Source organism: Lissotriton vulgaris, unplaced genomic scaffold (assembly GCF_964263255.1).
Source record: "Lissotriton vulgaris unplaced genomic scaffold, aLisVul1.2 SCAFFOLD_911, whole genome shotgun sequence".
NCBI lineage: Eukaryota > Metazoa > Chordata > Amphibia > Caudata > Salamandridae > Lissotriton > Lissotriton vulgaris.
In genome coordinates this window covers 99,763-113,682 of record NW_028247209.1, presented here as the reverse complement: position 1 = coordinate 113,682, position 13,920 = coordinate 99,763, and the positions used below count along the sequence as shown (strand labels likewise).

At 47.8% G+C, this 13,920-nt stretch overlaps 1 protein-coding gene across 1 annotated transcript in view; it reads right to left on the bottom strand.

The window, feature by feature from the left end:
* Window positions 1-13,920, bottom strand: part of SORL1 (sortilin related receptor 1) — a 607,546-nt gene that overhangs the window by 507,260 nt on the left and 86,366 nt on the right. The window contains exon 7 of the mRNA XM_086949665.1: window positions 8,080-8,171. Within this exon, the coding sequence (XP_086805791.1) occupies window positions 8,080-8,171 (92 nt within the window). The remainder of the gene's footprint in view (window positions 1-8,079; window positions 8,172-13,920) is intronic.

The following is a 13,920-nucleotide window of genomic DNA, read 5'->3' as shown; positions in this document are numbered from 1 at the left end:
TGATGGATAGATGATCTTCAGTCAGGCATTCCGAAGATGGTGGAAGGAGTACCTGGGCGGCCAGTACCGTAAGGCCTACCCCTTCTGGACTATTTGCAGGACGAACAAGTTACTTACCTTCGGTAACAATATATCTGGAAGAGACAGTAGTTAGTATTAGATTCCTTACCTTAGAATATCCCCAGGCGTCAGACTGGATCCGGAAACTTTTGCGTAGCAGTACCCCTGCGCGTCGGTAGGCGTCGTCTGCAGCTCTGCGTCCGTTGTCGGCATCGTTTGCGCCGGGATGACGTTGCCGGAGTACTTAGACGCCGCCCTCGCGCGCTGACGTCAGTTCTTATACACAGCTTTTCCACACCAGAAACGAAGAGCCATGATAAAAACCAACACTGGTGCCATGAAACCAGGGCCCTGAAAGGGGATGACCTTAACCCTAGCTATCTGTTTGCAGAACGGGGAGGATGGGTGGGTCGGTAAGGAATCTAATACTAACTACTGTTTCTTCCAGATATATCGTTACCGAAGGTAAGTAACTTGTTCATCTGAAAGAAACAGGTTAGTATTAGATTCCTTACCTTAGAATAGATACCCCAGTAATACCAATCCCAGTGGTGGGTCTGCGAACCAATAATCACACCAGAAAGTCTTGGAGGACGGAATGGCCAAAGAAGCCACCACTCCGGACTTGACTGTCCAGGAAGTAGTGTCTTGCAAACGTGTGCAGCAAGGCCCACGTAGCTGCCTGACAAATGTCCCGCAAGGGGACTCCCCGACCCAGGGCAGTAGTAGCCGCCGTGGCCCGAATGGAATGGGCCTTCAGCCCAACAGGAGGTTGCTTCTTAGCCAAGGAGTAGCATGCCTTGATACACAACATGACCCGCCGAGAGATGGTCCGCTTGTGTACCGCCCGTCCCTTCTTAGCCGCCACGTAACCAACAAAGAGTTGGTCATCCACCCGGAACTGGCGTGTGCGATCCAGATAAAACGAGAGCGCACGTTTTGGGTCCAGACGGTGGAGCCGCTCTTCCTCCTTTGAGGGATGCGGAGGCAGAAAGAAGGTGGGCAAGGTGATGGACTGCCCGATGTGGAAGGCTGTGACAACCTTGGGCAGGAAAGAGGGTCTTGTCCGCAACACAACCTTGTCTGGATGGACAGAAAGGAAAGGAGGTTTGGAAGAAAGAGCCTGGAGCTCACTCACTCTCCTGGCAGAGGTGATGGCAACCAGGAAAGCAGTCTTCAGAGTAAGAAGGCAAAGAGGACAGTTATGAAGTGGCTCAAAGGGAGCGCACATCAGATAGGTAAAAACAAGGTTCAAGTCCCACTGGGGCATCACAAATGGACCAGGGGGAAACGTGTGTGATGCCCTTCAAAAACCTATTTACAATCGGGGACTTGAACAAAGATGGCTGATCAGGTAGCCTTAAAAAGGCTGAAAGGGCAGAAAGGTAGCCCTTGAGAGTGCCCAGAGCAGAGCCCTGCTGGGCAGGAGAAAGAAGGAAGAGAAGAACCTCAGGAAGAGGGGCAAAGAGAGGATCCACAGCCTTTGCTGTGCACCATGCCACAAATCTGTTCCACCTGCAGGCGTATACCGACTTTGTGGAGGGACGCCTGGCTGCCAGAATCACAGTACAGACTTCAGGAGGCAAGTCAAATGGCCTCAACTGTCGCTGCTTAATCTCCAAGCATGTAGGTGGAGACTGGACAGGTTTGGGTGGAGGACCGTCCCTTGCTGCTGCGACAGAAGGTCCTCCTGAAGAGGCAGACGAACCGGGGGACCGACAGACATACTGAGTAGCTCGGGATACCAGTACCTTCGTGCCCAGTCCGGAGCCACAAGGATAACTTGGGCCCGGTAGCGCTTGATCTTCTTCAGCACTCTGGGCAGAAGTGGTATAGGCGGAAAGGCGTACAACAGACCGCAACTCCACTTGCGACGAAAAGCGTCTCCGAGCGAGTGCCGCCTGGGAAATTCCAACGCGCAGAACTGATGACATTGCGCGTTCTCTTCTGTGGCGAATAGATCTAACCAAGGCTCTCCCCACTGCAGAAAGAGGCCTTGCGCAACATCAGAGATCGGACGCCATTCGTGATCCATCATGCACCGCCGGCTGAGTTCGTCCGCCCTGTCGTTCAGAGAACCTGCCAGGTGTTGAACCACCAGGGTCACGCCCTGATGTTCCAGCCACTGCCAGAGGCGCAGAGCCTCCTGGCAGAGGGTCCATGACCCCACCCGGCCCTGTTTGTTGGAGTACCACATGGCGTTGTCCGTGAACACCTGCACTATGCTCCCCCGGACACAGGGGAGGAATGCCTTCAGTACTAGATGAATCGCCCTCAGCTCCAGAAGGTTGATATGGAGCCGGGTCTCCGCCGGAGACCAGAGGCCTCTGATCTCTGCCTCTACCATGTGGCCTCCCCAACCTAGGAGGGACGCGTCCGTCACAACTACGTGCTCCGGTTGAGGTAAGGAGAGGGACCTGCCGCTGACCCAATCGCGGTCCGTGAGCCACCACTGCAGCTGTCTCGCAGTGCCCTCCGAGATCAGGACATGGTCGGACAGGTTGCCCTGATGCTGGGCCCACTGAAACTTAAGGTCCCACTGCAGAGCCCGCATCCGCCACCTGGCGTGATGCACCAGAAGGATGCAGGAGGCCATCAGCCCCATAAGCCGCAGCGTCAACCTGACTGAGACCCGGGATAAAGGCTGAAAGATTGGAATCAGAGCCTGAATATCCCGAACCCGCTGTTCGGGAGGATAAACCCGAAACTGCGCCGAGTCGAGAACCGCTCCGATTAAGAGGAGCTTCTGAGAGGGGCACAGGTGTGACTTCGGAACATTGATGGAAAACCCCAGCTGGTGCAGGAGTCTGGAGGTGGCTGACGACTGTCTGGGGCGAGCCCGCCTTCAACAACCAGTCGTCAAGGTAGGGGAAGACTGAAACGCCTAACCTGCGCAGATGAGGTGCGACCACCGCCATCACCTTCGTGAACACCCGTGGGGCGCTGGTAAGGCCGAAGGGGAGCACGGTAAACTGAAAGTGCTCGTGGCCTACCGTGAACCGCAGGTAGCGTCGGTGGGCCGGCAGGACGGGAATGTGGAAATAAGCGTCCTGCAAGTCCAACGCTACCTTCCAGTACCCTGGGTCCAGGGCAGTTAAGACCTGAGCCAGTGTCAGCATCTTGAACTTCTCTTTCCGGAGGAAGCCGTTGACGTTCCGTAGGTCGAAGATAGGGCGTAGGCCCCCTTTGTGCATCTTAGGTACCAGAAAGTAGTGGGAGTAACAACCACACCCTACTTCCGGCTCAGGGACGCGCTTGATGGCCCCCTTGGCCAAGAGGGCCGTAACTTAAGTTGCAAGTGGTCCCCCTATACGCGGTGTATTGTGGTGGAATGGCTGGAGGGTTTGTCTCGAAGGGGAGGGAGTAGCCCCTTCGGATGATTTGCAACACCCACCTGTCCGAAGTGACAGTGCGCCAGTGGAAGTGGTGATGGCGAACCCTGCCCCCACTGGCGTCACATGGGCCTGAAAGCACGAACTAGGAGGCTTTAGAGGCGGGTGCTACGGGGGAAGGTGTGGACTGGCCTCGCCGTTGTCCCTGACTGCCGCCACAGCGGTTTCCACGGCCACCACCGCGTTGGATGTAAGTCTGCTGTGCCAGGCTGGCAGCACGTGTGGGAGGGCCCCTTCCTTGGCCACGTAAGGAGCGAAAGGCACCCGTTTGCTGGCGTGGGCAAAGAGGCCCAAGGACTTGGCCGTTGCCCTGGAGTCCTTAAAGCGCTCAAGCGCATGGTCTGCCTTGTCGCCGAAAAGGCGACGGTCATCGAACGGCATGTCCATAAGAGTGTTCTGGACATCGGCCGAAAAGTTGGCTGACCTCAACCAGGCGTGGCGACGAATTGCCACCGTCGTTGCCAACCGCTCCCGCCTAGCCTTAGACGTCAGGGCCCAGCAGCCGGAGCAGGATTGGTCGTGGTGGTCAAGGCCTAGATACTGAAGACACCGGCAATGGGGGTCGGTAACCGACATCAGTCGGCTGCACTTGGAGCAGGGTTTGAACCCGGGCATCCCTACCGGCACCGTCGGAGTCAATCGACTCGAAAAACAGATCAAAAAGATCAAAGTTTTAGTCAAAAAATGACTAAAAGGGTACTACTTCTCCGGATCTGCCCTTAGCTGGCGCAGAAAAAAGAAGAACTGACGTCAGCGCACGAGGGCAGCGTCTAAGTACTCCGGCGACGTCATCCCGGCGCAAACGATGCCGACGACGGACACGAAGCCGCAGACAATGCCTACCGACGCGCAGGCGTACTGCTACGCAAAAGTTTCCAGATCCAGTCTGACGCCTGGGGATATTCTAAGGTAAGGAATCTAATACTAACCTGTTTCTTTCAGATGCACCTGTCCAATGTTCTGGCCTTCCAACCTGGTAGAAATTGTTGAATTCTGCCTCCATCGGGGTGGCTGTGCTCCAATAAATACACACTAAATGGGTTTTGGCAGGTGGAGCTGCAGGAGGGGTGGTGGACTGACTGACACACTGGCACTGACTGCAGGGTCGGTGTGTGCCACGCCCTGCTGAGGTAGCGGTCTGTATGGGGTAACCCTGCCAGAACCCCAGAAGCATTGAAAGGGCTGATGCGGCTGCCAATGCATAGCAGTCAAGCCCAGGGAAAGCGCTGTGGTCCTACTGTCTTTGAAGCGCTCAAGGGCAGAGTGCTTTATTACCAAAATGGCGAGCTCCAACAAAGGGCAAATCCATAAGGGACAACGGGACACCCCTGAAAAGCCCCTCCATATCAGCCAGGCAGGACAATGGATAGCAACGCTAGTGCCATGACTCACCCAATGGAATCAGAACTAGCCAGGACACAATGGATGGTAAATTTAGGAGCATCTCAGCAATTTTGTATGCCTGTGTTACTACAGGAGAAAGGTATTCTGGCCCACCTGAGAGATCTTCAGCCACAGAATCGTAGAGAGTGTGAGAATAACAGCCCAAAAGGAAACTTGCAATGACTGATAGAAAAGTCAAACTTGTGAAACAAAAGACCTGCTTACCAAAGGTCTCCAATCTTTGAGGTTCGCTACAAAGGGGAGCGTTTAAGATGGCACTCTGGTTTGTCTGACTGGTGGGGGCTTGCACCACCAAGGTCTCAGGTGTGCAGAGTAAATAAAGCAGGGTCGGCAGGGTAATGGTGCAGTACAATTTGATGTTTTACAGTGGACCAAGGGCAGGATTTGGGCCAGGCCCCTGAGAGGGTGTTGGTAAGGGTGTCATTAAAACGCAACAGGGGCCCACTATTGGTTTGCCGTGGTTGGAAAGGTTTGGTCAATACATTGGGTTTTACCTCCAAGGTGGGGAGCTGGCGGTTGAGAACTTTGCCTGTCCTCAGCATTACCATCATGAAGGAAGCACTTTCCACAGTTGTAGGGCCAGGGGGTGAGAGTAGGCTACTGTCTGGAGAGGTGTTAATACCACTGGTATCCTGGCGGTCCTCATACCAATTTTTTTTCATGGTACGGTTGCACAAACCTACACAAACGCAAGAAGGTTGAAACAGGCCTCAGGTTACTTGTGTTACTAGTCAAAGGGGTTCTGGCCGAAGTTTGATCTGGATCATCCCTCGCTGGATGGAGCCAAGACCAACTTGCAGATCAGTGATCCCGATCTGAAATTGCAAAAGGTTTGAGAATTGATGGAATGGAATCTGACCCTGAGCGATTATAAGTGGATGATATGAATGCAAGGCATTTCATCATTATTGTTTTGCCATCAATCCAGCATTAGTACTGAGCATACCAATACAGTCAAATTCATTGTCCATGGGAAAGTTTGGGAAAGCCTCCAGGATTTATTGAACAGCATTGCCATGAACTACCAGATTTTCAACCACAGGATGAGCTGAAAGGATACTCGGAGAACAAAGGTCAACACTAATTTTGTGGATTGGCAATCTGTTCAGTGTGGTAGTTGAGGAAAGGGTCTGCTACTTGGCTCTGATTGAATCCTTAAGGGTTTTGTTGAAAGAAGTGGGCCCGTGGTTAGATAGCCTGCATAGAAGATCTAAAAATAATTGTATGTTTCTTTTCCATTCAACGGTTAATACAAATTCATCATATTGAGGGCATCTGCTGTAGTTCTTGTTACTCCTTAATACTCTTTAAGAAGATTGCTCTCTCCAAAGGAAGAACCATATGAACTAGAATTACCACCATGGGGAAGTGTTGATTCAATAGGCATTCTGAATATTCAGTAGGAAACGTGTCCAAATGAGATGTCAGTAAGACGTGGTCCATCCAGCCATCTTCATCCTTGTCCTTTCAACTTACAGCTTAGGGAATCCAAGAGCATCTGAGTCTTGCTAATTAGTTTTTCTAAGAGTGCAAAGCACTACTCATTCAAACTAGAGCAAAACTGCTATTTGCAGCTTCAGTATCAGGAAATAAAAACTGATTTGGCAAAATTATTCTCCGGTGTAAATTTATTTTTGGTTTTCAAAGGCCCTCACCCACTATTTGTGGCATGATTTATCATTGGGTCTCAGACTGGTTCCAAATATCCAGGTTGTGTTCAACCTTGATGAAGGGAGCACTTTGAATATTTATTTTTAGGGCATGATCAAAAAATAAAAATTCCTGAGGGCAACCCCGGTTTTCCTTTATGTTGGGTGCCCCAGGCATGATCAAAGAAATCTAGCTGAATGCATTTAGATACTATTGTCCATGCATCCGGATATTCATCAACATGTCCCAGCCTTACATCTGGCCTTTAAGAGTCCTTGCTTTCGTCAGGACAAGAGGTAACACTTAGTACTGGAAAAGTCATTTCCTATCTCTACCAGTCTAGTATATTCAGTCAGAATACATATACTCACACATACATGCTTATAAGCCATGAGGAATTGCAGCACCTATTAGTACTAGCCATGAGGATTTGCAGAAACCTATTAGTACTAGCCATGAGGATTTTCAGCACCTATTAGTACTAGCCATGAGGATTTTCAGAAACCTATTAGCACTAGCCATGAGAGAAGTGTGGCTCAATGGTTAGAACGGCAGACACTGATACAGTAGTCTGGCCGGGACCAGGGTTCAATTCCCGCCTCGGCGGGTCTTGGGCTCAATTTCCTCGGACCTGATAATTCTCGCCTGGGTACCTATTCTGATCATGAGCCCCAATCTGCACTACTGGGCAATAGCTTGCTTAATCTCTACAACGGCCCCAACAACGCTGAGGATGCCTGACTTCACCTTGGGGGTGCCCAGGAGTGGGCTCCTCACAGGGAAAGGCCAGGAAGGGTTCCTCGGTGGTATTCGTACAAGCGCCGAGATGCCTCCGGGTAGTCGTGCGCTATACAAGTGCGTAATTATTATTATTATTATTTGCAGCACCTATTAGTACTAGCTTTGAGGATTTGCAGCACATATTAGTACTAGCCATGAGGATTTGAACCACTTAGTAGTGGCCTGTTCTCTTATCATACTCATCGGAAAACAACTGTGACATGCCCCTTTAGTCTCACATTTATTAAGTGTGTCTTGTCATTATACTACCTTGTTTTTGGCATCCTGGTTTGTGGCCGACAGTGTTTTTTATATGTCTTCCTTCCCACTCATATACATAAATATTCAAAGTGCTCCATCCACCAAGGATTAACCCATGCTTTATAATGACCAGGATGCGACCCAATGACGAAGCATCATGGGATGAGAACACTCCAAGCAGCACTTCAGATCTCATCCATGGTGTGTGAAATGGCTATTATTAAAGCTGACGCCTTTAAGAACAAGCTAAGTGATGTTTGGCTCACCACAGAACATCTGTGATTCGCACCCTACTATCGCCACCTAGCACTAAATAGTTGGAAGCGCTCAGGCATCCAGTCCGACACATAAGAACATTTCTAAATGAGAACTTTTCATGTAATAGCCCACATTAAATGTATTTTAAACATTTCTACACAGTCAGCAATGCAAACATCCCATAATTAAGTTGCTTTTAACAACACCCTTTTTGTGAGAAACAAAATAAAAACTATTGGAAAAATTGCATTTGTTTTCAACTGCCACTACTTACCCATCATTAGGAACTAAAGCCAAAGCTCTTGGACGGTCCAGCACACTGGAATTTAATACAGTAAGTCGAAAGTCTCCATCAGGTTTGGCGACCTAAATTTGTAAACACAAAATGCAGGGATGGAACTACATTGGTTTAATGAAGGATGTATGGAAACTTTAGCTTTTAGGTGATGTTATAAGTACTTGATAATGAAAAGAATGGGTGCTTCAGATATTAGTAAACTGGAGTTATATTAATGTTAGCAACACAAGATAGATTGTATTAATGACGTTTTCTACAGCATATTACAATGAGTCGTGGCCCATACGTGCAAGAACCAGATTATACCACTCATACGGAGCACTGTTAATCTGTGAGTTCAGTTCACTACTTTGACACAATCTACACACGTTGGCACACTGGGCCTTTCCATCCCTGCAAATTATGCAATTACAACCAAATATGTGAATCTAGCCATTAAAGTACATCAATTACACTTTCATTTGTTAAAGGCACAACCATTCAACTAAAAACATGGTTCAACGTGATGCCAGGAGGACACGAACTCACATTCGTCTAGGCATTCAAGACATCATGGTGCCAGCGACATCAGTTACATCCTTTCATTCAATGCCCTCCGAAGCTAGGAAACAATGAGTGGAAGTATAAAACGTATAATTTTTTAGAACAAACTCCAAACTGCTGATCCTCAAAATTAAAGGCAGGAGAGGAGGACAAAAACAATATTACCAGAGGGGTAAACTTGCTCCTATAATTGATGCTTGCTACCACAGATTTCTTCAGTGAACCACTGCCAGAAAGGGAGGGTTGAGAATAGGTTTTACAGTATTCTAAAACATTAAAGACACAAGGACAGATCAGAGAAAAGTAAGCTTGCTCAGACTAATCTATCTTCGAGCAATAGAGCTTAAGGAACTAGGGAGAGGAGTGGCATAACGGCCAGAGGGCCTACTTGGAACTGAGGTTCCAGATTCGAATCTCGGCGTTGGCTTAACTCTCGGCGATTCTGGCCAAATCTCTTAATATCCTGTGCAGAAAAATCAAACAAGCGCTGGCAATCCCAATAGGTCTGACTTTAAAGGAATGCTGTATTATAACGTGAAGCACTACAATTAAATGGCATAGGAATAGACATGCATTTTCTAAAACCAAAGAACTATAGAATAACATTGGTCTAAATAAAAGGTCAAGGTGAGGGCTGCACTGTAAAGCCAGAGCTAAATATCTAGGTTGAATATTGACTGCCCTCCTCCCATCTCATCCCAGTGTAATGTGTCTGCCCCGAAAGTTCAAGCTTAGGCAGCTGGTTAAATAAACAAAATGATCGCAAACTGCATGGAGGGCCAGCACAATGTTTTTGGAAATACACAAAATCAGCCAAATCAAAACATGTATTCCTGGCTCCCAATATGTGGACGGAGCCAAAGCCCCTCTGCAGTGATGCTCACATAATTGTCTGGCCACGATGTGCAGTTAAGTCAATGTCATAATAATTAATGTGTGGTTAATTAATGTAACTGGTGCTCATGTAAAGCACTCCAATACCTTCGTGCTATAGTGAACTACAAACAAAAACAAAGAAGAGTGCATAGAGTAACAGATAGATACCTGACAAATCCTTAACACTGGTACACCTCTAGCACAACTAATGCAATGATCTATACTAGTGCCCCTGTGAAATACGGTATATCCACTTTTCCTTGGAAAAACGTATCTTCTGCCTATTTCAGGAAACTCTGCATACTTCAACAGTCACTGGATGGGGTTCAAGACTTACTTTGATGAGGCTCACAATTCTAAATCTGGAAGGGCCTCAAGTGTCCTAATCGTTTGGGTTAGGACATCAATTGATCGTACTAAAAATAGATTCATTCCCCCCTGCTGTTTGCCCTCTATATTGAGCCTCTGGCACAAAAAATCAGAGAATCCTAGCATACGGGGGATTCTATTCGAGGTGGGAACCACATCCGATTAGCCTTTATGCGGATGATGTGATTGCGGCGTTGAAAGACCCGAAGGTGTCACTTCCCACCTTTCTCGAAGAATTGGACCAATTCTGACGAGTCTCTGGCTTCCGGGTAAACATGCCTAAAGTCAAGATTTGCGATTTCCCGTCGGGAAACCGCAAATCTTGACTTTAGGCCTAGCAGCTGCCACTATTAGCGCTGGGGAGAGCTGGTTGTCTGGTATTCAAGTGGTGGATCGTATCCTATACTTGGGATTAGAACTAGTGGCGACAGTGTGCCAGACGACCCATCTGAACTATGCCAGGCTAGCCAGGCACGGGAAGAAAGATATGGGTGCTTGGAGTAAACCACACCTGTCGCTACTGGGGAGAATCGCAGGGGTTAAAATGCCCTTTTACCTAAGGCGATTTATATGAAGGATGAAGCTGGCGGTTTGGGGACACCGGACCTCCTTAGCTACTACAAAGCGGCACAACTGTGGTATTTAGTTGAATGGGCACGGCCGGAATCGGAAAAACAATGGCTCTTTCAGAATAGAGCGTTGGCAGGGATCCCGCTCTGGAAGGTCCCCTTTAAAGAAGGCTCAATGCCACAGCGGATTGATGGGTATGCCCATCACCAAATCCATTGTGAAGGTCTGGCAGGGGGTGGAGACAACAAAGAATCTCACTACCTTCTCTTCTGCATTAACTCCCCTGTTCGGTAATAGTGAATTTACAACTGGCTTGTCAGATAAAGCTTTTCCGGCAGAGCGGGACACCTCTTGAGGATCGATAGGCCACCTGTTTGACCTCTCTGGAGTTCACAAATGAAGCTTGAGTACGGTATCCCCGAGTCCGAGCGGTTGAGATATATGCAACTACAACACTGGGTACTTCAGAAGGGGGTGAGAAAACAGGGGTCCCGTCAGCTGACCACATATGAAAAATGGCTAATTACCAAACTCACAGATAAAAGACTCATATCTGACATGTATGACATGATTTGACATACCCCACAAACACAGGCCACACCAAGCCAACGGAGGTGGAGGAGAGAACTGGGTGGGGAGCTTATGCAGAAGGACTGGGGGGCATTTATTATAGGGCAAAACTTACAGCTCGCAATGTCGCCAGTATAGAAACTGCTATGAAAATAGCTACTTATTGGTATCTCACACCAGCGCGTCTCCATAGGGGTAATCCACAGCGAAGTCCCTAATGCTGGCTGGGTTGCGACAATGAAGGGCCATTGCTTCATATTTTGTGGGATTGTCCACGGCTGTCTCAATACTGGACCAGAATCCTAGACGAGATAGACGAGCTATTATACACACGGATTCCTAGACTTCCTCACTATGTTATCCTAGGCCTACCCAATCCAATCATGTACCCACTTACAAGCAGGAGAGACCACCAAATGGGGTTAGCACTGGGCGCAGCGTTGCAAAATATACTGTCTCACTGGGGCACCACCACTTCGCCTACACACATGGGCTGGCTGCATAGACTCTGGCATATCCTGAGAATGGAACGGATCTCGGCTAACCCTGAACAATACTATTCATTCCAGAAGGTTTGGAGTCCATTTCTAACACTGCTTTCGTCGGAATTTAATTAAATCACCCAGCCCAAATACCTGAGTGTTGCGTCTCTCAAACTTATGGACAGACCATGCATAATTTCTTATTGTTTGCAAGTGCTGCATCACACGCAGGAGTGGGACCTGATTAAGGTGCAATGGAGACTGCCGGAAGGAGGTTTGAGAATTTGGTTTGTTATGAAGGCAGAACTATTGTGGGTGCCACGCGTTTCCTGCTGTATGATAGACTTATCAGTGCACTTCCAGTGCAGACAAAATGTTTATTTCTGTGTGCGGACTGTGCGCGACTGGCGCCCTCTATCGCATTGTGTGCTCTATGCCTTGGTATTGTTTCTATTTTTTTTACACTGCTAATAAACACATTTAAACATACAAATAGAATATTAAAGGCTCGTCTGACATATTAGGTTTGCTAATTGACCCTTCGCGTGATTGATCTCTTGTTTTGATAAATTATCAGGAAACAGCTAGAAATAGGAAGCTCCCATTCTTCGCCTTTTAGGTAATATTTTTGACTTTTTCCTCACTAATTATGCAATAGCTGCTGGAAACTTTATTGTTTTGAACTTCGTGGTTTGCAATCTGATCTTGCTAATTACGAGGACGACTAATGGGGAATACCCACCTTAACGAACAAGTTACTTACCTTTGGTAACGATGTATCTGGTAGAGACGCAGTCTACTCGCAGATTCCTTAACTTAGAATATCCCCAGGCATCAGACTTGATCCGGAGAATCTTCAGCAGTTCCTCTGTGCACCGGGGGACGACACTGCATGGCTCCGTCCTGACGTCATCCACGGATATGACATCAATGGAGCCATATAATCCCTCCCGGCCCGCAGACGTTAGTTTTCTACTGAGAAGCTTTTCCGCGCTACAATGCGGAGCCGCTACCAAAACCGTTAGAGTGTGAGATCAGTGTGCTAAAAAACATCGAAAGTCTTTGAAACAACAATGACAAAAAATCATAGAATGATGAGAAACATCACCATGTATATCAATGAAAGAGTACTTTATACTGTACAGGACAGAATGGGGGGAGCAGAGCACTCGTCCCTAGAAACAGTGTTTCAGAAGCGAAGAGCCATGCCCTTATATGAGGCAAAGCAGCATTGGAGATGAATGACATGGCAAACGATAGGCAGCCTGCAACAAAGAATGTAACTGGAACGGGCAACAACACTGGAACAACATAACTCATGGTCATTGACCAAAGTTCTGCAACAACAGGGAATGAACAATCATACACCCCATAAATGACCTATTCACTGTAGCACAGTGAAATAGATCCTAAAGCAAGTGACTGCAACACAGTCAATGAACCCCAAGTAGTGGTAAAAAAATAGAAGAGGGTGAAAGGGAGGGTATAAGAACATGATCAAACCCCACACTGGAGGAACCAGGGAGGAGAAACATTGAAGGACATTGAACCCACCACCCAATGACAGGAATTAGTGGAGAAGCAACAGTTAAAACAGCTTGAGACACCCTACCCCGGAAGGAGGTGAAGCATACCATCCTGCAGGAAGACAAAGGCTACCTGTAAGGATTGCCAGTGGGTAGAACCCACCCAGAAAAAAGCCCTCGCATAGCGGGGAAGATGAGTGGGCGTTAAGGAATCTGCGGCTAGACAGTGTCTCTACCAGATACATCATTACTCGTTCATCTGATAGAGACATCTAGCCGCAGATTCCTGAACTTAGAATAGATACCAAAGCTATACCCCATTGGAGGAGGGTCTGTGACTAAAACTACCAAGTTCCAAAGAGAACTCATCCATTAATAACATTGACCAAAACACGGTTGGAACAGCCATGCCAGTGTGGCTGGCACCATACCTGTTAAGCTCTGGAAGGGAGCATTAACAAGGGGAAGCAAAGGCACCACAATCCGCCAGAGGAAGGGACGGACCGAGACATCTCTTGTCCAGACAGGGGCGAAAGGAAATTTACATAACCAGAATGGCCATTGCAGAATGGAGAAAGTCCTCAAACTAAACAGATTGAACTTTTGTGTTCTCCTCCCTTGCAAAGAGGTCTAAAGTCAGTACCTATCAAAGGCATAACAACTGGGACAACAGCAGCACTTTACACGCATGGACGGATGAGATCATCCTGATAAGAAAATCAACTTTTGCATTTTCTAGCTGATTCAGACCTAAGCTGCAGTGCTTGTTTTCAGGTAATAATAATAATAATAATCTTTATTCAGTTTTTTAGCATTTGCAAAACCATAAAAGATGACATAGTTATATAAACATTCATTAAAAAGATACAATTGAGTATACA